General features: G+C 38.2%; 1 protein-coding gene across 41 annotated transcripts in view; it reads right to left on the reverse strand.

The window, feature by feature from the left end:
- CADPS (calcium dependent secretion activator) overlaps positions 1-25,045 on the reverse strand; it is a 553,237-nt gene that overhangs the window by 108,416 nt on the left and 419,776 nt on the right. For 30 of the 41 annotated variants that reach the window (XM_040359125.1, XM_040359131.1, XM_040359134.1 and 27 more), the window contains 2 exons: positions 19,143-19,280; positions 10,879-11,034 (listed from right to left, as the gene is read on the reverse strand). In XM_040359125.1, coding sequence (XP_040215059.1) covers positions 10,879-11,034; positions 19,143-19,280 — 294 coding nt within the window. The remainder of the gene's footprint in view (positions 1-10,878; positions 11,035-19,142; positions 19,281-25,045) is intronic. The other 11 variants (XM_040359139.1, XM_040359135.1, XM_040359166.1 and 8 more) reach the window with 1 other exon arrangement.

Here is a 25,045-nt window from a genome sequence, read left to right on the forward strand (position 1 = left end):
GCTGAAAAAAACGTTCAATGCTTCCAAGCATGCGTCGACTTGATTCTGAGCATGCGCGGGTTTTTAGCCGATGGTTTTGCATACTAACGATCGGTTTTGACCTATCGGTTAGCAATCCATCGGTTAAATTTTAAAGCAAGTTTGCTTTTTTTAACCGAAGGTTTAATAACCTATTGGGCCCACACACGATCGGTTTTGACCGATGAAAACGGTCCATCAGACCGTTGTCCTCTGGTTAAAGGGTCACTAAAGGAAATTTTTTTTTTTGCTGAAATGACTGTTTACAGGGTATAGAGACATAAAAGTTAACTGATTCCTTTTAAAAATGATGAAAAATACATTAAATTATATCATATAATGTGCCTCTAGTTTCACTTTCGCTTTTAAACTGATTTCATGTTTATGTGAAGTAAAGAGACACACAGAACAAAAACAAACAAATCCAGGGCAGTGTTTTGTTTTTAAAATGAATCTGAGTTTCGACCACAGTTAGAAGCTCCCATGAGAAATTTACTATGGAGCCAGAGAACCAGGAAGTGAGGATTTCAGCAAAGGATTACAGCTGCTTCAAAGCAAAAACGGACAATGAGGACATGAAATCAAGACTGCTATAAGGTAAAGCAAGCTATTTAGCCCAACAAAATTTTTTTGTTTAGTGATCCTTTAACCTATCGTGTGTACGAGGCCTAACAGGTTGTTGAACTTTAAAGGGACCCTTTAGCTACAGTAGAAGAAAAAAAAAGGTAGGAACAGCCTAAGATTTTTATATTTACCTTTCCAAAAGGTCATGAACTTTATTTTCTGAACAGCTATGGGCACTGCTTGTATCTAACACTTCTAGGGTGCTGTCATTTCTACAGGCAGGCATTAGGTGGACAGAAAAGTAACAGCGCTTGGCTGGAAGAATAACAGTGCCTATTGAGGTACTGGAGATATGACAAACCCAGAAGCATTGTACCTCAAGACTGCAAAAACTTGACTGCCACTCAGAAAGGCAAATTGTAACCCTTTTGTTGCTGACACACTATGTCATGCGTCAACAGCAGTACCAGCATGGACAACAATTGCTCAGACAACTGTCGGCATTCTTATAGAAGTGATTCACTTTACAGCTGCCTATTCACTTTAACATATTCAGTAACATTGCTCAAACAAGAATTTCCTAGGATCTAGGGACACCAGACCTCATAGTGGAGAAAAGGATGTAAGAAACATTATATATTTTGTAGCTGAACATTTATTGTAAAGATATATAGGTTGATTAACTAAAGGACTGGAGACTGTTCACAATGTGAGATAAGAAAGTTTCCTACAGCCCAATTCCAGTAAACTTAAAAATGATCTCTTAAAATGGGGTTCTACACACACTTCAAGGGTTTATGTTCATTTATCTCTTGAGGACATAAAAAAGAAAATCTACTTACTCTATCTACTAGACCAGTCACTGGGGCATCCTTTCCCACATGCTCTGGTGGTCTAAGGTCCTGACGTCATCAAGACCAATGCACGGTCCATAGCCTTGCCTTGGATATGATGACATTCAGTCCACCACTGAAGTGCCATCTGCCAGGGGAGCGGAGGATCAGGTAAGTTAAAATGCTTCTTCTCTCTGCTTTAAAAAACAAACAGTAAACCCTTGCAGCGTGGGTGCAGCCCCACTGCAAAGGATATTTTTTTAATTTCCTGGAGTTCGGCTTAAACTTTGTAAATAGGATTAAGCTGGCTTTTTTTTTCTACTTTCCTTTGTACGTAATTTGGCATTTAAATTGAACTAAGGATACTCTTTTTTACTAAAACAATTTTTTAAGTATATGGTATGGCCTCCAGTACTGTAGTGAATCAACTTCAATCAGTGGTGTGCCTGCCTTTGGGGGGGGGGGGGGTCACATTGCCTTCATGATGGTCTCCACCTGGGTGCTAGTTCTGTAGTGTTGGAATTCCTTGGTCAGGTTGAAAGTACTATGGAAAGACTTTAGTCATTCATACAGTGTTGTGTTAATATCAACTTTACTGTTATTATAGTGCTCTGAATCTCTAATGCTTCTGAGGAAGTGGAAATAAGAAATCTGGGAAACGTATTGAGCTTCAGCACAATCTATCACCACTGCAATAAAAAGAGATGAAGTATATGAGGTTACCCATTGTGTATTGATTTAAGTGTACCCTTAGTAGGGGATAAAGCTTGGATCAGGATCAGGGCCTGCATGTTTTGATTTTAATGTGTTTTTGTCTTGGGTTTTGTATAAATAAAGTTTATTTATGATCTCAAAAGTCTTACCACCATCTGTGCAAATCCAATCAGTCCAATAAGTTTAATGCATCAGTTTATAAATAGAAAACTGTGTGAGAAGTGTTTATACCGAATACAATAAATTCCAACTGACAGTGAAAAAAATAATATTTACTCCACCCCTGCACATATGTAAATAGCTATTTATGTTATTGACTATAAATTCAGGCATATCATAATATGTATGTAAGTGTCAAGATCATGTTAAATGATTTCTTATATTTGGCAACATATTTACAATTGGGCATTTCTTTTCCACTGGCCAGTGATCAATACAGCACATTCTGTGCCAACAGCAAGGACAGCCCCTACATTGCTGTGAAATCTTTTTGACCACTAGATTATAATGCACTGACAACAACTCTGTTGCCAAAAAAGATAACAAAAAAGCCAACCCGTAAAAGAATGAGAATAATACCTACAAGTCTCAACTCTGATGACTCTAATCTTCACTTTATTGCACAACTACATCAGCAGAAAAGTCTTCAGCATCTGAAACTTTGGGTGTGCTGGATGATTACCTCTCCTGCTGAGCGCTGTGGTTCCACCTGCTTGCTACGACATCACTAGTGTGCCCTTTCAGATCTGTACTAACATAACAGCTGGTTGGTGGAGCTGCAGTGCATAGTGGGGGAAGCAGGCATCTGACACACCCAGAAGTGTCCGATGTTAAATATTTTTTTGTTTGGTATAGCTCTGCAAGGCAGTGAAGTCTAGAGTCACTGGTGGTTTCCTCTTTTTTGGTGTGACCTTTTTTTCCAGCTTCTTTAAGCATCCAAGTCACTTTATTATTTTAAAAAGCTGCTTAGATACTACACTACAGCTCAAATCACCCCTCTAGCATTCATACAAACAATCTGTAAACTCTCGACCCACCTTAATATAGTGGAAGGTACACTAATCCCAATCTTTAACCTTCAGTGGATATTTAGTCAAAACAGATCCAAAATGAGACATTCTACTATACTACAATGCCTAAGGCAATTAATGAGAATCTGTTGCATATTAAAATTCCACGGAAAACTATACAGAAAGTAGTGAGCTAAATATAGACCAGAGTTACGCAAATGTAAAGGGAAGTGAATTGAAACTTTATTAGCTTTGAACATTTTATTATGTGAAGAACCTCTTTCCACTGCACATGATTGGATGTTTAAAATGAACATCACCACTCCTCTTCCCACTTCAGTCATTTCATTCACCACATATGAACTCATTTAAACTCACTTCGCACTTTATTAAATTTAGTCCAATCTATCCTAATTTATAAAGCTCAGAAGATGAAAATAAAATCTGTAAATTAAGTTTCCTGTATGACATTATGATCAATTTAAAATGTCATTGTGTCTTAATGATGGCAGCTTGAAACATTAAAATGATGAGGTCATAGTATATCTGTTTAAAGTAAAATGCTTTATATTTTTCTTTAACAACATTTTAAATTTTCAAGATGAATTGTATAAACAATTATTAACGACTTAATAATTATCACCACTACTCCTGATGTATACTTGTATTATTATCGTTAGTTATTAATAACTGCATTGAAATTTGATTGGAAAAAAGCTTCATTTTATTTTATATGTCTGTAGAAAGAAAACATGCAAATAAATATCATTCTTAATCATTATTTGTTGTACTATCTTGGTTTTAACATTTTATTTCAAAATAAAAATGTAACAATTACAATTTAAGCTTCTGCTGCTACAAAACTGCCCAACATGATTAAATTCAATTAGGTTCCAAGTGGCTAGATTGCCGTCTTGTTCTTAGATGCCAATAATAATCATGTAAGTCTTCAGATATTCTTAACAAATCAAATTCATAATATGCCCCAAGAAACAAATGGAAATTTGTGACGGCGGAAAAAAAGCCCGTAGTCTATGCATACTTTTGCATATTTACAATAAATTAGATAATTGTCTTTTAAAAAGATCTATGATAATGTGGCAAATTCTGTATTTTAATATTCTCTGCCCAAATAAATTATCATAAAATGTGACAGCACCAAGCAGATCACTTACTTAATGACAGAAAGTACAACATTTTTGTGTTGTTTGTGTACCATAAATATAATTATAAACTCTCAAGGTCTATTTTTCTGTACTGGAAACTGCCTGTTAGCTATTAAAGGGGCCGTGCCTTTCCCTTAGCCACTTAGTGATAAATGATGGATTAAATATTTCTGCTTTGGGCCATTCAAAATATGGGAACACTAATTACTAAACATTATCTGTAAAAAAAGCATTCAGTGCTGTAGGGGGGTGGATTAAACAAATAAATAGCAATCTATCTTAAGAGGTCAAAAAAGGCATGATCAGAAACTTTAGAAAAGAAAACAAACACATGAAATTGGCAGTTTACTGTTGGCCTTTTTACGACACTGGTAGTTTGTGCCATTTGAATGCTTAGTGCATTTTAATATCATCATGAATAATAACCACATTGACAATATTTATAAGAAAAATATCTCCACAAATATGGCTTTATGGTGACTTTTTAGCTGGGATTGTAGCTTTCTATGCACAACCAGTTTTTGTTCCAAACTCACCATTATAATCCTTGGAACCTGACAAGGTTGACTTTATTTTAGTCTACAAACTTTCAGACGGAAAAAATTCCATTTGGAAATTCCGATCATCTGTAGCAATTCCGACGTGCAAAATTCCGACGCATGATTGGAAACAATTTGACGCATTCTTGCTCGGAAGCATTGAACTTAATTTTCTCGGCTCATCGTAGTGCTGTACGTCACCGCGTTCTTGACGGTCCAAAGTTCAGAGAACTTTTGTGTGACCATGTGTATGCAAGCCAAGCTTGAATGGAATTTCGTCGGAAAACCCATCCAAGGTTTTTCCGACGGATCATGTGTACGTGGCATTAGAGTTCCTTGCTGCTGTGATTAAAATTAATCTTTGAATCCGAGGCCACAAATTCGAATACACACCACATGATCATGTTATAAGCTGAAAATATCCTTCTGAAAGTTACTTCTCCCCACATCACCCTGCCCAACTTATTTAGTATTGGTGACCATCTTGGAACTCCTGGTCAATAAGGCCAAGTCAAAAGCGCTAAGTATATTCCTCAATCTCCAACTCCTTCAAGCAAAATATAATTTCACTTGGTCTACAACACTGCCTTATTGAACTATTCATATCACTCCTTCTTTTGACTCACTATAAAAAAACAAACTACCCTTACCTCTCCAGGAAACTCAACCTCTTGGCATTCTATACACGTATCATGGTTTGGCAGAATACATATTTTCCAAATTTCTCACCTTCCAAAACTGCTTATTATTTTAGGGTCCTACCAATTCCCAAACACACAGACAAAATCTGGAATGCCATAGCAAAATGTTCAACCAACATTTTGGCTTAAGGAAATGCATATAAAGTGCTTTTTCAGAGAAGATTCTTGACTACATAGACAAATATGCCCCCAGCACATCACAATTATGTTTTTGGGGTTGTAGGGAATACAGCAAGCTCTACCACATATGTTTCCAGTGTCCAAAGGCACAAATACTCTGGATATGGGTAAATAACATAATCAGCTTCATTTGAATCAAAAATTGTCCCACAATCCTTGGGTAAGCGTTAATAAATAGACCAACCTCTGCCTTTACAAGCACAAATTAAAACTAGTAACTTTAATATTTTTAGCCACCAGGAAAACTATCACTAAAGACTGGAAGCAGTCAACCCCCCCCCCCCCCATACAAAACACTGGTTTGGCCTCATCTTGAATATGCAGTTTAGTTTTGGTCACCAATTCTTAGAAAACATTTTGTTAAATCAAAAAAGGCCAACAATGTTAAAAGGGAGATGCAGGACCTCAGACATGAAGACTTATTACATAGAATACAGTTGTTAACTCTGGGAATACGATTACAATGTACACATATATGTGGCTCCAGTAACCATAATAAACTGTTTACACTAAGGTCCCCAAAGAAGACACACAGCCATGTTTTGAGGTAAGAAGAAAGAAAGTTTAACCTTATGCCGCGTACACACGATCAGTTTTCTCGTCTGGAAAACTGTCATGTTTTCTCTTGGATGAGAAAATCGTCCGTGTGTAGGCTCTCCAGCAGTTTTCCCATCAAGAAAACCGCTGAGAATCACAACGGGAAAATTTAGAACATGTTCTAAATTTTCTCTTTGCGAATCGCAACGTTTTTTCTCTCGCCAGTTTTCCCATAGGGAAACACTGCTAGGGAGCCTACACATGGCCGGTTTTCTCGACCAAGAGAAAACCTGTTGGGAAAACCGGCCACGTGTACACGGATAAAAGGGACCAAGCCGGTGCTCAGTTTTCCAGTCGAGTTTCTCTGCGGTGTTTTCACTGCTGAGAAACCCGATCGTTTGTACGCGGCATTAGACTGTGAAATTGCTATTACAGCAGTAAAAATGCTGAACTCGCTCCCCCAGGAGGTGGTACTAGTTAAGAGTGTTGACAACTTAAAAAAATGTAGATGGCTTCCTCAGGAAGCAGAATATAGAGGGAAATGGGAATTGTTAGAGAATAAAAATCACACATAGGCCCCATACACACCATAGAATCTATCCGCAGATAAATCCCATCAAATGGGTTTCTGCGGATAGATTCTATGGTGTGTACACTCCGTCGGATATTTATCCGAGGATAAATCTCCCCTGGGATGGATTTCCAGCAGATGGATATTTGCTGACATGCTCAACAAATCCATCTGCTGGAATCCATTCCAACGGATGGATCCGCTCGTCTGTACAGACTTACCGGATCCATCCGTCCAAAGGGATTCCCCGCACGCGTCGTAATGATTTGACGCATGCGTGGAATTCCTTATATGACAGCGTCGAGCCCGTCGCCGCGTCATAATAGCGGCGACGGCGCGACACGTCATCGCCAGAGGATTTCAGCGCGGATTTCAATGCGATGGTGTGTACACGCCATCGCATAGAAATCTTCTGAAATCCTCGAGAGGATTTATCCGCGGATACGGTCCGCTGGACCGTATCTGCGGATAAATCCTCTCGTGTGTATGGGGCCTTACACACACACACACACGTGTTGAACTGAATGAACCAGTGTTTTTTCAACCTTATACACTATGTAATTATGTAACTTTTATCTTCAGCAGAAAATAATGAGCACTATGACACACATAGGGCCATTCTGAGCAATAAACATTCTAAATTCCTTAAAACATGGTCTCCATACCGTGCACTGACAGAGTATAGAATCAGGTACCCAAGCCATGTTCCACATTCTGCCTTTCCATACCCTCCACTTTTGTCCATCTCACCTGTCCTTCTATCTTAGTCTGATCCACTGTCTGTCTACCCCCTTATTCTTCTTTTTGGCACAGGGCTGTTGGTAACAATTATCATTTCTTGCATAATCTCCACCATGCTCAGCCCATTCTCAAGCAGTGATGCACTGGTCAACATTACTTGGAATTTCACATAGGATCATATTCCTGACCACAAACTGGCATTGCTCTCCACTTAAAACACTGCCACTGCTAGCTGCAAATGTGCCCTTAATTGCTTGTATCTTTGTCACTGTTACTGTTCATTCACCTTCAGTGGAGTTGCCTTTTTCCTCAGCCGACCACAATGCCTAGCACTTTAGGATTTGGTGGAGCATGTGACTTCTTACCCTCGGGCAGTGTTGGATCTAGTGGCCAAACACTAGGCCAAAGCACTGCATAACCAGGAGAGTGATGTCACTTCTACCTGGCTAGCAGACACCCATACTTCTATACAAATCTGGCTGGGGAGGTAGAAGGAGCAATGATATCACTGGTCAACTGAGTTTAATCTACTTAAATGTAGCCTTCCTTGGTGCAATGCAGGCAAGACATAGATGGCAGGAGGGGCTGGCAGGGTGATGTACATATTTTGCTGAAATCGTCATAGCACACTTCATTAGTACTTCTTTTAAGATCCCCAACACCTGATACAAGCAGTGGACTGGTGGCTCTTAGGATTCAAGCAAATATTACAATTTCTTAAAGGATAGATGTCAGTCTGGAGAAGTAGACATTCTTAAGGCCCATACAAACGATCAGACTTTTTGACAACAAAGGACCGACGGACGTGTTTTAACAGACAATCTGACCGTCTGTATACTCCATCGGACAATTGTCGCAATTTCCAAAGACAAAAGTTTGCTGTGCATCCTCTCAAACTTTCTGACAAGAAATGTGTTACGTCGGATCATCCAATCGTGTGTATACAAGTCCATCGGACTAAAATCCAAAATACAAACACATGCCCAGAACCAATGCTAAACATTAGACAACAATAGCAGAAGTTGCCCATGCAGTTGCCCATGAATGCTCTCAAACTTTCTGACAACAAATGTCCGATGGAGGATAATCCGATCGTGTGTACACAAGTCCATTGGACTAAAATCCAAAGTTCAAATGAGCATGCTCAGAACCAATGCTAAACATCAGACAACAGTAGCAGAAGTTACCCAAAGGGTGGCGGTAAAGAGCTGAAAAAACACGTTATTTGGTGAATGTTGGCTGAAAATGTTCTGCGGTCTGTATGCATACCAAGTTCACGACCAACGCCCCTTCGGTCAAAAATTCACAGAAAAGTCAGATGGAAGTCCGATCGTGTGTATGAGGCTTTAGATGAGGCTGCATTTAAGTAATGCTCACATATGACTCCATGACTGAAAAAAAATGTAAATTTAATTTAAATGGAAGAGGCTCAGGAGAAAACGGCTAAAACATGCAGGAGATCCTCCAGCCAGGAAATGAGGTAGGCATTTTAGTTGGTTTGCTGCAGCTTCTAATCCACACCATGAAAAGCTCACAGTGTACAGTGAAATCAGAGTAAGCTATTTCAGCACAGGAGAGGAACATGTACAACTGTGCAAAGTAAACCTGGAGTTCAGCTTTAATAATTAAAAGCCTGTATCAGTAGTAAATGTAATAAGTAGTAATTTTTTTTCTGCTTTTGAAGAATCTAGATTTTAATGTGTAGATTGCACATGTTAATTAACAAGAAAGAGTTTCTTATTTTTTGTGGTTATATAGTGCCATAAGAATAAACATACTAACCCAAACTGAGGTAGGAACAACAGATTGTACATGTTGCCCTGTGATGGAATGGACTAATAATAGTACAACTGCATCTGGGGAAGTCTGATTAACAACACAATTTTTTGGATGATTTCCAGTTTCTCGCAGAACAAAAATCATACAATACTTAAGGAAAAATGCATTTTTAAGGTGCCAGACAGTTACAATATACCACATAATACATTTAAATCCGCAGCAATTTTATTAAATATATTTCAACACTTTAAAACAATTGTCATAAAAAAGGTTTGAATATAGATCACATGCGATCCAGGTATACAGTACAGTGGTTTCAGCTCAACATGTTTCAACAAGAGATGGCTTCTTCAGGAGACTTTTGAATTACTGTTCAAAGTACTTGTACAGTAATTCAAGAGCCTCCTGAAGAATCCATATCTTGGTGAAACATGTTGAGCAGAAAATGCTGCACTGTATACCTAGATTGCATGTGATCTATATTCAAACATTTTTTATGACACATTTTTTAAATTGTTGAAATATATTTATATAAATTGGTATGGATTTAAAAGTATGATGTAGTATATTGTATCTGTCTGGCACCTTAAAAATCTCTTTGCATTTTTCCATAAGTACAGGATGTGGTGCCTGTGCTCTCCAGACCTTTTAAAAAATCAACCAATATTGCACAGTGCTACCAGAATACAAGTACACTGAGGATGGTTTGGGGACCTTATTGTTTTGTTCTGAATATTCAAATATATACACACTAAGGCCGGGTACAGACGAGCAAACATGTACGATGAAACCGGTCCGTCGGACCGTTTTCACCGTACATGTCTGCCCGGGGATTTCTGTATGGTGGCTGTACTCACCATCATACAGAAATCTGCGCGTAAACAATACACAGGGCGTGTCCGCGCCGTCGCCGCGACGATGACGCGGCAACGTGGGTGGCCCTGACAGTTCAATGCTTCCACGCATGCGTCAAAGTCATTCAACGCATGCGAGGGATGGCGGGCGCTCGGACATGTACGGTAGGTCTGTACAGACGACCGAACATGTCCGAGCGGGCAGGATTTCAGCGGGCTGTTTTAAAACAAGTCCAGAAATATTTGCCCGCTGGAAAAAGGCCCGGCGGGCAAATGTTTGCTGGAATCCTGCCCGCTCGTGCCTACACACGACCGAACATGTCTGCTGAAACTGGTCCGCGGACCAGTTTCAGCAGACATGTTCAGTCGTGTGTACAGCCCATAAGAAGGTTAAAGATCAGTGTTTTTGTCTAGAAAATTGGAAACATTTTGCTACCATGTTAGTATTAAAATATACAAAAATGAATGCAATCAAAGGTATACAGAGACTCAAAGGCTCAGAGGGTTTTAGTTATGAAAAGTGTGCCAACAAATCATTCAGTCTACATTACATTTTCAACTCTGCACTATGGAATAGACAGTTGGTAGCAATTTTTCATTTTTTATTGTCAAAAATAAACTTTTCAGATTAGCCCACACTTCATGCAAACACCCAGAAAAAGTATTCTTACCTTTTGACACATGACTCAATCATGTCACTTGCCATCAGTTTAAGGCGCTGTTCCAAGTGCTTCCCAAACTCTTCCTCAGGCCAGTGGAGGTCACGAATAAACGTTTGTAGGGCATCAAGTTTCCAAAATAAGTCTTCTGATGTGGCTGATCCATTACTGATAGGGTAACAGGAGAAAACATTATTAGATGGATGATTAACACACAGCCCGATGTGGAGAGAATTTTCTGTGGAGTCTGTCCTGTTATCCTTTACTATGGCACTTAAATTAACTACCATCTCCAACATCGGGGCTGCAATTTTTTTTGTTTCTACTTCTATTCTAAATTTTGTTTGGAGCAAAACACAACAAAATTAGACAAAACTGGATAGTTTGTAAGCAATTCTCGTCCTTAATTAATAATCACATCACTGTATGTAGTTATTAAAATTAAGGATACAAACTGGGGAAGACAATCCTTGATTGTTGACCACCACGTTAAAGTAAGCAGTTGTCAACAATCAGGGTTCCATGCATGTCTGTAAGAATACTGTTAAAAAGGATTCAAACTAGGTAAAAGGTTGTGCTAACTAGTGGTGAGCGAGGTCATCATTTTAATTGCAAAAAAAAAAAAACACCTTAACTTCTAAGATGAAAAAATAAAATAAAAACATGTATAAAGACATTTTGACTTTGGAATTGCAATAAACCAATTATTAATATTGTTATTATTATTATTATTATGGTGTTTTGTAGTTACCTCCTAAGCATACTATTAATAAATACAATGATTTTATGAAAATGTTTTAGCATATGCAGAAACTCATGTTCATTAGCCTATTTCCAACATTTTTTTTCTCTGCAATTATACTTTCAAAGTGAATTCCCTCCTCGCAAACCACTAGCGCTAACACAGCAATTTATCAGATGTTATACACACCATGCAGTACCACTTGTACTGACATCCTCTATAGAAACAGATTAAAGTAGGCGTTTCTATTATGACAGATGCCAGCTGCATTGAGTTAATGCTGCAGAGCAATACATAGCTAAATGCACATGTAGCTATTGCAGGGCGGAAAAATAAAATCATACTCCCAACATGCCAAGGATCTTGAGGTCCTGCTTCAACAAAAGTTATGATTTAGGAATAAGTCATATTACTACTCAAAGAGGTATCTGATAAATGGAAAAAATAAATTGTGCCTTGACAGTGAAGGTAATTTAGGAAAACAGGCGCGTCAAAAGATATTCAACCAGGTAGTTTGGCTCTATGATGGTAAATATTTTGCTATGTAGGTGTCTCAGTTCTACAAGTGCATCCTGCGAACAGTTCTCTTCCAAATGAACGCTTGGAAAAATGTATATTTTTGAAATCTAAATTGAGTTTTGGAACGATAAAGGTTTATGTTTTAAATCACAGAATACACACAAATGTAATAATTGGTGTCTATTGCTACAACATTTTGACACCCATCTGCCTTCAGAATTATTTCAAATTTCTTGTCGTTTTTTCCTCTTCTTTATGTTTTTCTAATGTCACAATTGAAATGATTCCCATGCCTAATTTGGATTTCATTGATTTATTAAAGCCATCATATGCTCAGTTTACTGGTTTATATCTTTTCCAAAAAAACAGTGTCACACACCATGCACAGAGAGGGGAAAAAGCCTCAGTTACCGATACCTAATCTACCTTTCTCCAATATAGTAATCATAGCATGAACATGACATTTATTTCTTTGTCTTGTAATAATCACAATAGAATAAATTAAATATATAGAGATTTTGCCACAAGATGGGATGTGTAGCTGATGCCATGTGCCAATCTGTTTAATAAACATTCATGTGATGCTAGTTAGTTTACAATTATTAGAATAATAATTTTATCACCATCATTAATTGTTTATTATAGTTTAAATCTAGTGATATCATTTTAGCATTAAGATAAAGGCCAAAAATAAAGGACATTTTAAAATGTAAATGAATGCACTAATGTTGGCATTTGTAGTTATTATGTTTATTTTCTTTTTTTATTAGGGAGGGGGCAGATTATGTTCTAAAATTATCATTGCAGGGATTTTTTTCTAGAAATTAGCATTAACTCAGAAAATGTGAATTATTTTTTAACAGCCAATTAGATTAAGTTGGGTCATTTTTAAAGGAATAATTTTTTTTTTAAATAAAGGTAAAAGCTTATTAAAGGTATAGAGGGTTACAAATATTTTTCAGGTCTATCAAAGCATCAAACAATGAATATTGTGCAACAGGGCCAGAGAACCTCATCTCAGGGTTCAGTAAAGTAAAAAAAAAAAAAAAAATATTAACAAATAACACACCATGAAGCAACAAATTGTTGGAGTGACATAGAAAAAATTAAAAATGTACTCAAAATCTCATCATTGAACTAGATAAGAGTTTTCCTTCAGTGTATGCAAATCATTGTAAGGCAAAAGTACAATTGTAACGAGGCTCTAGGCCAGCAAGCTCAATCGACTATTTGAACCATACAATAATTGAGCCTACATTTGCAATAATCTATCTAGGATGAGCTGCGGAGGGGCTAATCCAGGAACATTGAGCCAACACTGCCATATGGACAGAAATGTCTTAGATTAATTTATATGTAGATAAGTGGTTTGTCCCTAATAAGAATGTTATTTACCTGCTCAAACCATTGTGTATGGCTTGGAAGGAGAGAGGAGAGCCAGAAATGTGCTATAAGTTTCCTTGCTAAATATAAGAGACGGGTAAGATCTACAGTATGTAAGTAGACGGGAGTGTAATGTTCAGCCTCCAATGCCCCCAGGAGGCAAATTAGTGGATTCATAGGGAGTTGTACATCATATGTCTGAATAATAACCGTAATGACCTCTCCCTAATAGCAAACAAGTTTTCAGATAATATGAATAAAATACCCAGTATGGGCTTTGCATTTAGGACAACTAGGGGAGTCCCTTCTTTCCCAGGTAAACAACTGTTTTGGTGTATGCAGTTGAGGATGAATAACTGAAGCAACTTCTGTACAGCTGACACCGACACCAATGCCGCCTCCCAGCTCTCTATCTATGGGACCTATATCAGCCTCCCATTTCCCCCAACATGGCAGTGAAGCCTGATACGGTTTTAAAGGAATAATTTTATGCTGGCCCAAAAAAAGGGTATTTGTTTCAGACAAGTGTCTGCAGAGTACTAATAGCAAAACTTTGGTCATGCTGCATAGCCAGGCACATTACCTCACCTTTCTCTAGTACTGATAAACAATAAAGCTTGGTATGCTAACTGCCTCCAGCCTGATGATTGGAGCATGAAGGCGCAGCAGGACATTGGCAGGGTCATCCCTCTGCTCTCCCCTCCTGTAAAGAAGTTCCTGTGTTTGACTGACAGCACTCAGCAATGCAACAGAGCTCTAACCGATACATTTGTCTGTCCATCCCTGTCTTAAGCTAAGTTCTGGAGTACAGGGAATTATGGGATGGGATTTGTGGCTGCCAATCTGAAAGTGGCATATTACATTTTCTATGTTTTTCATTCTGCAATGGTTGATTTGCGTCAATCCAGTTTGTTTTTAATGAAATACGCAAATCACATTGTATAATACTATGCTTTATAATTGGAATGTGGTTATGAGGTCTCCTGTCTCAAAAATAATTTGTAGATCTCAAGAATCTCAAAAATTTTATCTAGTTCATATACCTCTCCCAAAAAGCATAGTGAAGTGCCTATGAAAGATTTTAGGTACTTATACCAACAGTATGCTAGTACTGTTAAGTACAAAACTAGATTAAAATTTGCATTTTTTATTTATTTGGCGTTAAGTTTAAAAAAATACTAGAAATTCAATTACATGTGGTGTAAAGGAAGTTTTTTTGGACCAGCAAAAAATAAAGGGGTTGATTTACTAAAGGAAAATTGACTGTGCGCTTTGGAAAGTGCATTTAAACATTTAAACACTGCAAGTGCAGTTACTCTAGAGCGTAGTAAATGAGGTACAGCTTCACTTTGCAAAGAATGCCCAATCACCTGCAAGAAAAATTAAAGAAAAAAACAGCATTTTTTCTTGCACATGATTTGATGATGGAAGCCAGCAGAGCTTCTGCTCATTTACTATGCTCTGGCGCAACTGCACTTGCAGAGCGATTGGAGTGATTATCTTTAGTAGGTAGACTTTAGTTTAGTCTTTATTAGTTTGCACACAAAAATAGATTAAAAATATAGGGCCAGATTCGCATAGCCCGGGCGCAGCATAACGTAACTGGTTTAAGTTACACCGCCGCAATTTTTCCAAGTTAGTGCCCGATCCACAAAGCACTTACCTGGAAATTTGCGGCGGTGTATCGTAAACCCGTCCGGCGCAAGTCGTGCCCAATCGAATGGGGCAAATCTCATTTAAATTAGGCGCGCTCCCGCGCCGGACGTACTGCGCATGCTCCCGTCACAAATTTCCCGACGTGCTTTGCGCGAAGTTACGTCGCGCTGACGTTTTGTGAATCACGACGGGTAAAAAAGACTTGCGCCGGGAAAAAAAAAATATTAAAGAAAAATGTAAAAGCGACGCGGGAAAGACAGGTATACTTTTACATGGTGTACTAAGTTTACACTTTGTAAAAGCAGCCCTATCTTTGCGACGGCAAACTAACACTTGCGGCGACGTAACGACGGGAACATTTTTTGTGGATCGGCATAACTGCTAATTCGTATTCCCTGATGCTGGTTTACGACGCGAAATCCCCCCAGCGGCGGCCGCGGTACTGCATCCTAAGATCCAACAGTGTAAAACTATTACACCTGTCGGATCTTAGGGATATCTATGCGTAACTGATTCTATGAATCAGTCACATAGATAGAAACAGGGATACGACGGCGTATCAGCAGATACGCCGTCGTATCCCTTTTGTGAATCTGGCCCATAGTACCTTCCTCCTAAAAGAGCCACGGGCTCTTTATTCAGTCAAGCTCTTAGAAAATTACTCTGTAAAGCATTCTTTTGTAAGCTCTACTAAACAGGGCAATGTTCTGTCTATCTTATTTTTGGCTTTAATGTTCTGTAAAGTTTGTGGACACAATAAAAATTGCACAGTGCTAATACTTATATTTTTTGTTTACTGTTTTACCTGCAAAAGAATTTATAATTTTGTTCAGCCAGTCAGTGAAGACTCTGCAATGTCTTCACTGGTTCAGCTTACTACATTACCATTTTGTTATTTGGACAAAAATACTGGAATTGTAATGATTCATTGCCCAGTGTATCGGGCAGAGATGGAGAGGTGACAGAGGAACCTGCATTGTTGAACCAGGAAATACGTATCACCTTCCTGGCAAATGTATTAAATCAAGTGGCCAGTAAACAGAAATATATATCCTTTAGCAGACAAAACAGTTGACATGTACTGATCAGTAACAACTTTATGACCACCAAGCCTAATTTTGTGTAGGTCCCTCTTTTGCCACCAAAAAAAACCTAACACCCCTGACCTGTCGCAGCATTGACGCCACTAGACCTCTAAAGGTATCCTGTGGTATCTGGCACCAAGCCATCAGTAGCAGATCCTTTAAGTCCTGTAAGTAGTGAGGTGGGGCCTCTATGGATCAGACTTGTTTTTCCAGCACATCCCACAGATGCTACCTTGAACCCATTGTGTTCCTCAAATCATTCTTGAACAATATTTGCAGCGTAGCAGTGCTCATTATCCTGCTGAAAGAGGTCACTGCCATCAGGAATCAATTTTTCCATGAAGGGGTGTACTTGCCCAGAAATAATGTTTAGGTGGGTGATATGTGTCAAGTACCATCCACACGAGTGGCAGGGCCAAAGTTTCCCAGTAGAACATTGTCCAAAGCATCACATAGTTCATCCTGGTGCCATCTCTTTCGCAGGTAAGTGACACACATGCACTCGACCATCGAAACACAATGTAAAAGAAAACATGATTCATCAGACCAGGCCATCTTCTTACATTGCTTCGTTCTGATGTTCACATGCCAATTGTAGGCACTTTAGGCTGTAGACAAGCCAGCATGGGCATCATGACCAGTCTGCAGCTAAGCAGACCGATACACAACAAACTGTTTTGCCCTTTTTTTCTGCTTTCCACATATCAATTTCATGGACAACATGTTTACTTGCTGCCTAAAATATCCCACCGATTTTCAGATGCCATTGTAATGAGATAATCAATGGTATTAACTTTACCTGTCAGTGAGCTTAATGTTATGACTGATTGGTGTATAAACGATGTATTATTCTGGACCAGTCAGCATTTAGTAATCTCCCTATAAGTTTACCAGGGCCAAATAATATCACTTACTTGATGTCCAATGTCAAACACTGAAGTGTCTATAATATACATTACTAACTTCCCCAAGAATTAATATTTATAACTAATTCTACAGCCCAGAATACAGTCCTTCTCTAAAGGTGGCACCACACATGCTGGGATGCCATTTTGAATGGCCACAAACCCAGCTAGTACACCCCGCTGCATGTGCATGGCAGTGCACAACAATGCACAGATGGATGGAAACCATCTGTGCATTGTGTTGGAGTTAAAAAAACTCAGTTTTTTGCATGTTCTGTGTTGGCAGCCCAATCAAAATGAATGGTGTGACTTCACTCAACACATGTCAACATGCGAAATACTACATGTTAAAATGTATGTAGTAATGTACTGCAATGCACCAGAGCAGTATTAATGGGGTCTCATTTTTAAACTACTTTTAGCCTTAAGCTGTTCAAAATAGGTGGTCGTACAGGCGTTATAAGACTATACACAAGGCAAACTCTTAATATAGTACGTTCAACATAGGGGTCCTATAAACGTGAAATGATGGCCTGGCAACTCTAAGATGTATTTTTTTAATAGAGAAGTGGCAGAGTGAGAAGCAGGAGTCTGGTACCAGGTTATTAGAGGGGAGCAGGGATTGGTACATGTTTCCCAACCCGTTCATTTAGTAGTTCCTCTACACAGTGGATGGCAAAGTGAAATGACCAAAATGTCACCAAATTACATCATCATGCTTGAGATACCACAACCCCACATCTATGGGTACCTAAGGACAACATTGGCTTTACTGGTTGATCCTGAACCTTGATTGTGTCTTACGTGTATCTGTATCAGATCATTATAGAAGCATGAGTTGATGGTACTTTTACACAATTATTTTCATAAGAGAAATGCAAGCACTCCTAGGCTCCTTCTAAAAATATTAGGTGCTTGGATGTTGCGCTGACCATCTTCCTTTAACACCATTTGATTACTGACCCAGAAAAAGCATGCAGATCATGAAAATCAGAAATGTTGAAAGTCCTTATCTGTATGTTTGTTTTGGGTGAGTGGCTTTAAATAACACCAGAGGATCTCCAGGAAAAAAAGTTGCATTTTTAGAACTCAAGATCAGTAATGGCATTTTCCGCTTATCTGTCATGAAAGGTCTACCAATAAAGTGACTCTTTAATAAAAAAACTATAGGGCTTCCGTTGCTTTGGTGTGTCTGGCTTTAATATTTTTCAGTCACAGAACCAGCATGCTGTAAATGAATGATAGAATAAATTTGTCTCTATACTACTTCCAGGTTAGAGACTCAGAAAGCACCGAAGCCAAAACAACACCACGACTGCCTAAAAATGGACATTCTCAAAAGAGTGGTCAACAATAGCAGCCCCAATAATTTTCTAATGACAAAGTCACTTTATGGCCTTATATTTTACAAAAGTCTGCAAATAATTTAAAAGAACATATTTAATTTTTGATTATGATAAACACTTAACAGATGGTGAAAGTTTACAATAAAGTCTTCTAAATCTTTTCCATCTACATACACAGACATATGTTAAGATTTTGATGGGTAATGCAACACTTTTAGATATGTACATCATTAAACAATATTACTTTTTTCTTTTTTTATATAGCATGTGATTTTATGCTGGGACATGAATGGGCAAACCCATTTATACGGTGCATATCTATCATTTTTTATATGAAATTACATTTTTTTAAATATATCATTTGAATTTTAAGTTTTCATTTTGTTAAAATGTATTTTTCAATTAAGGATGTTATGTGCTTAATTGTATTAACTATATAATTTTAGTTTGTTTAAATACCATTATTTGTATTGCTATTAACATTTTGAATTGAATCTTTATGATTTAAAAATTGTGTTAAAGATGTGAAGAGTTAAAAAAAAAATTGCTACAATTGAAGTCTTGTTAGAAATAATTAATACACATTCATGCTAAGACTGCTGAACATATAAATGAGGTCTAATGTGAAGTGAATACACACTCAGAATCATAAATTGCAGCCATCCATGACGGTGCAGAAAAGCTAGGCATTTGTGGGAGGTTAACTGGTAGGGCTACAGGTACTTTAGGGAGATTCACATTTGGAAGATTCACATTGGGCAGATTACTTGTTAAACTCCTGTGGAAGAAACAGACAGAAAGAAAAAGATACTATAACATGACAATGCGGATGTAGCAAAAGCACAGAGACACTCAGAAAGAACTCAGAAAGAAACACAAAAGAAAGATCAAGTGTGTGAAAAGATAACAAAAAAATTAGAATGCGACAGTTCAAAAAGAAGCATGAAGAATGGAATAATATCTGCTTTCTAGAATAAACAAACACATACAATGCACAATTCACAAAAAAAAAGCCACAAAATGCCACAATTACAAAGTTTAATATGCATCGCAAAAACAAGCTGCAAACCTCATCTGTAAGTAATGAAATAAAATGATCTCAGTGTGACCACACGGGTGATTTTAGCAAACATCAATTACAAAAAGTGTGGTGGAAAAGTATGAATAAGACATGCTTAATATTTTTGAATGTATACTAAAGAAAATGTTCATAGAGAAGTCTGTATAGCTGATTTTACTACTGTTTACCATTATCGTGGCTGAAAAAAAAAATGTTCATACATTTTTCATAATTTACAATTAGTGAAGGCAGCCATTTTGTGTGCTGAACCTTTTTTTAAAAAAAATTATCACTTAAATTTAAACGAGTGGATGCCTGAAAATTTATTAAAATTAACTGAAAATTCAATATAGAAGCTTATATGGGAACCTGCCCCACCTAAACAAAAAACAATTAATATAGACTAAAATAAATAAAATATTAGAAGAAGATAGGAAAAAAACTCTCACTTCAGACCTCAACTTTTTTGCTACTTTCCGAAAGTGTCAGTGACATTGCTGTGTCTCCCTGCTGCTCACTGGAAAATCCAAGTTAAATCTGCCCCAGGAGGCAGCAGTAAGGCACAGTGATGTCACCACTGCCTTTAGGAAGCGTCCTAAAGCGTGGTGACATTCTCTTCTAATAATTTTTTTAAGCCTTTTATAGGTGTTCTTTATTGGTGGGGACACTCCCTGAGATAAGTGGACCTTGAAGTTGCATACAGGGTCTCCACAGGTTGACTATTACTCAATAGATCACCCATAAAAGACGCATAGACATACTTATTTTTTTATTTTTTTTGTAACCCATGCATTTAAAAGCCACCAATACTCTGAACTGCAAGTATTCTACACTTCTGAGTGTGTAAAATACTTGCTCCCCCACCAGCCACAGTAGTACTTCCCGACAGCACATATGTCACTAAAGCATGGAACCATGGTAGGCTGCCGGGGAAAGAAAGTATTCATCAGATGGTGGAATACTTGCATTGGCTAAGTAGTGAAGATGCAGATGGTTTTTAATACATGGACTGCCAAAAACTAAGTATATTAATCCTTCTTTCACAGGTGAGCTATTGAGTAAAAGTGTCCCTGTGTGGAGACAGGATAATTTAAGGCACAATAGCGACATAATTGAAACATGTGACATGATAAATGGTAATACCCACAAAATGGCTCTCTCCATAATGCTTATAGTAAACTCCTGTTAAGAAAGATGTTCAAACTGACATAAAAAAAATCACATTAGTACAGCTGAGTTTAGATTCCTGCCCCGCTACAACCCTCCCCCGCAAAAGGAAAAAACACTACTAACATACAGTATGTGATAAGTATGTGTTATATGTTACAGTCCCTGTACCTGGGAATGTGTGTTTTCATTTGGCATTTTAGAAGACCTGTTTTCAGTCAATGATTACACCCAGGGGGTGATTTAACGAAAGAGAAACTCAAAATCGTTCCTTTAAATGTACTAGGGAGCTGTTCCTGATCACTAGCTGATCTCACTGTACTCTCCTGTCAGAACAGGGGTCTGCTTTGTTTACATAGGCAGATCCCCATTCTGCCTCTCTGAGGAGAGATCGTGGGTGGCGGGCAGACATCGCAGCCGCTGGACACGCGCATTCGAGTACATTGTTTAGAGCAATAAGGCCACCCTGCTGCAGTATATATGCGGTGGGCGGTCCTTAAGTGGTTAAACACTTAAAAAACGGAAAAACAGCTGCGGCTAACTAACCCATCTAACCCAGTGTCTGAAGTTGTCCCCAGAGACACACCGATTCTGCCCCACTCCTTTTCTGAGTTGAGTGATACCCAGCATTATTCAACCTACTTCCTGTGATCCGAGGGTGTCAGTGGGCTTGCCCCTACCTTTGGTCCCCAGAAGAATTCTGCAGGGAGTGGTGCCTTGTAATGACATGTTGCTCCTCTGTCTGGTTTGTATACAGATATATTTAGGGGTTGCAGGTGCTCCTATACAGAGGAGTGGATAAAATGGGGGGAAGGGGTGACTGGCAAGTCCTGAATTAGAATGGTTATGCTTGGAAAGAATGTGAGAATACTTATTGTTTTTTCAGATCATTTAACATAACACTAGTCACATATTTTAATGCCCCAATAAATAGCCAAGATGTGACTAGAAGAACTCTATATGGCCAGCTTTATAATCCTCCATGTAACAACTTTTAAAATGCACAAATACTTTCTTTGATGTCAATAGTTACTCCTTTGTCTTTAAAAAAATGTTTTTAGAGGGGACACATACGAGTGTGGTTTAAAACAAATAAGCGAACTTGTCATTAGGAGACGCATAAGCTCATGAATACATCCCATATGTCCCCTCATTGTTTGGAGGCTCAAGACATGTTGTAATAAATATGCTTTATGATCTCCAGAATTTCTAAAACACAACACAGAAAGAGTTGGATTTCCCCTCTATTGCCTTATTAAGTGTTTGCTAAACAAATTAATAAAAAAATCCATAAGTACATTTCTAACATTCACTGAAATAAATTCAGAAAAAAAATAAAAATAGAAAATGTTTAAAGAAATAGCTAAATCTATCTATCTATCTATCTATCTATCTATCTATCTATCTATCTATCTATCTATCTATCTATCTATCTATCTATCTATCTATCTATCATTATATTTATAAACGTATAAAAAGCCAACAATCCTATATTATTATGTAATTAAAAGACAATTCAAATAATAATAAATCATTTAGGTTTAAGTTCACATCATGTAGGGTATCAGGCATTATAGTAGATATTTAAACCAGACTTCCCAGGTTTCACAATGGCCATTTCAAGAGGGTCTAAATCTACCTACAAACATAACAAGATCTTTACCTGAACCAGATAAAGTTTGGATTGGCAAATGACAATTCATCTAGAAGTAGTCTATGGCTTCTGCAGGCAACCCTTGGTTGAATGACTTTTCAGAAAAAAAAATCTATTGTATAGATTTTTCTAGTTAATTGTTATTGTCCCTCTTTAGGTAACAAGTGGTGGTTAGATCTTGATTTTGAATATGCCCCTTTTGCCTGATATATTTCTATTTATTTTGTCAACAACGTTGGAGTGGGGATGAGGGAGTACAGCTAGGAACTGGCTAGTGATGCTCCAGGTAGATAGAAGAAACATTAGTGTTTATTGGACTTTGTCTTAAGACTATCACAGAATATCTTCATGGGTAGGTCAAAATTTCCTTGCTAAAGGTTACATTTCTAAGGGATGTGTATCCTGGTCCTGTTATATTTCCCCAAGCGTTCTATCCTGGGGATAACATTGTCACTAGGACATGTAGTAAGGTAAAATCACCCACATGGGACCACAGATAAATCTCCCTTTTTACTTTATACAAAACTAGAAAAAATAAGTCTGGTTTAGATGTACATTTTACTTGGTTGTCTGGGCTTATATTTTTGGCAAACATTGGCAACTATTGCTTTTGCATAATCAATAACTGTACTAAATTTCTGCAAGCATTAATAATGTATTGTCATGTACAAAAGATTCAATATTGCTAAATTACTGCATCAGTGAAGACCAATGTATGAAGAAAATGTCAAGAGCAACCCATAAAGTTAAGGCTAACCTCCTTTCAAAACTCTTTTTGTCAGGGATAGAACAGGGAATGATTAGAACCTCAGTGAGGTTTTTATTGCAGCCTGTGTCCTCTTAGTGACAGAACATCTGAAGTGAATGAAGACATAGCAAGTTTATACAATGGGGACAGAGAAAGCAACAAAAGACATTTTGGTTAGAAGCTTGGTCAGGGTTTTTAATGCTGATTGTTCTTTATTTTATTGGGGGTCACCATTCCCCTCACTTCATCTCCTGGAGTCAATGGGTTGTCAATAGCACTCACAGTGAGGGAAAATCTATCCAGGAGAGTCACAGACATCAATAAATCTAATAGGGCTTCTTAACCTTTCCTGCACTTTATTCTGCTATGTGTTAATAGGTGGAAAACTGTTTAACCCAATGAGATAACTGATATGGCTAAAAAGAGGTTAGCCTTAAAGAGGAAGTAAACCCTTCCATTTAAAAAAAAACCCTGCAAGAGAAAGGCATAATGAGCTTGTATGCACAGCATACTAGCTCATTATGTGTCACTTACCTGCGATCGAAGTCCCCAAAGTCCTCCTCCGTCCCGTCCACCGCCGCCATCAAGTCCCCTTGTCGCTGCTTCCTGTTATCGCCGCTCCAGCGCTGTGATTGGTCGGAGCGGCGATGACGTCACTCCCATGCATGCGTGCGGGACCGGCAGGTCCCCGCGCATGCGCGGAAATATGGCATTAACCCCGTTAATGCCATTAAGAAAAACGGCACGCTCAGTGCGCCTGCACCGTTGTCTACGGTGCGAATGCGTCGTAGACATCGGCGCTCGTCTCAATTGTAAATATCTCTTAAACCATACAGGTTTAGGAGATATTTCTTGCACCTACAGATAAGCCTTAATCTAGGCTTACCTGTAGGTACAAGGTGTGTGGTTGGGTTTACAACCACTTTAACTTTATGGGTTCCTTCTGACATTTTCCCTAAAAATTGGTCTTCACTGATGCAGTAATTTTGCAGTATTGCATTTTTTGTAATGTACATGCAAGTTGAAAAAATACTAGTAGGCTAACTAACATTGGCTAAAGTAAACGGGATATTAATTACTATATCTTTATTAAAATTATTTGGAGCTCCTTTCGGGAGAAGAGAACATATGGTGTGATTTAAAGCAGTCAACCCTGTCCTCAGGGCCCGCTAACAGGCCAGGTTTTATGTATTACCTTGGGGAGATGCAGACTAGAATACTGCAATCACTGAGCAGCAAATGGTATCACCTGTGATGTATTTAAATTATCTTGCAAACCTGACCTTTTAGTGGGCCCTGAGGACAGGAGTTGATGATCACTGATTTAAAGGGTTAATTTACTAAACCCAGAGAGTGCAAAATCTGGTGCAGCTGTGCAAAGAAACCAATCAGGTTCAAAGTTTTGAACAAGCTGAAGTTGGAAGCTGATTGGCTATCATGCACAGCTGCACCAGATTTTGCACCAGTTTTCGTAAATCAACCTCACTGTGTGGTACTTCATGTCTATGCTATATATATATATAAATAATGGTATTTGGGGGTGTAGAATAGAGGACAGTGTAAAACCTTCTCATTAAAGTAGGTTTTGTTTACCACATTTAAAAGTTTATAGGTCTGAACATACCTGTAGCTCACCCTGAAATTTAGTTTGCCAATTCTTAAAGTGTACATCTGGGCAAAATAATAATAAAGAGAAACATGCACCAGACATCTCTGTAATGCATGTGCATTTCTGCATGTCTGGTCTCTTTAAAAATGCTGCAAATACCAAAGTATCTGCCATTGCCAATTTATCCTAAAATCCTGTTTGGGCTGACAACCCTGCCACTGCTGCACTGAGAGTGGTATTAGCCCTGCTCTCCCCCTCCGCATAACATGATGGTGGGGTGTATTCTACACTACAATGGGGGAAAA

The sequence above is a fragment of the Rana temporaria genome, chromosome 7 (genome assembly GCF_905171775.1).
Source record: "Rana temporaria chromosome 7, aRanTem1.1, whole genome shotgun sequence".
In the NCBI taxonomy this organism is placed as follows: Eukaryota; Metazoa; Chordata; class Amphibia; order Anura; family Ranidae; genus Rana; species Rana temporaria.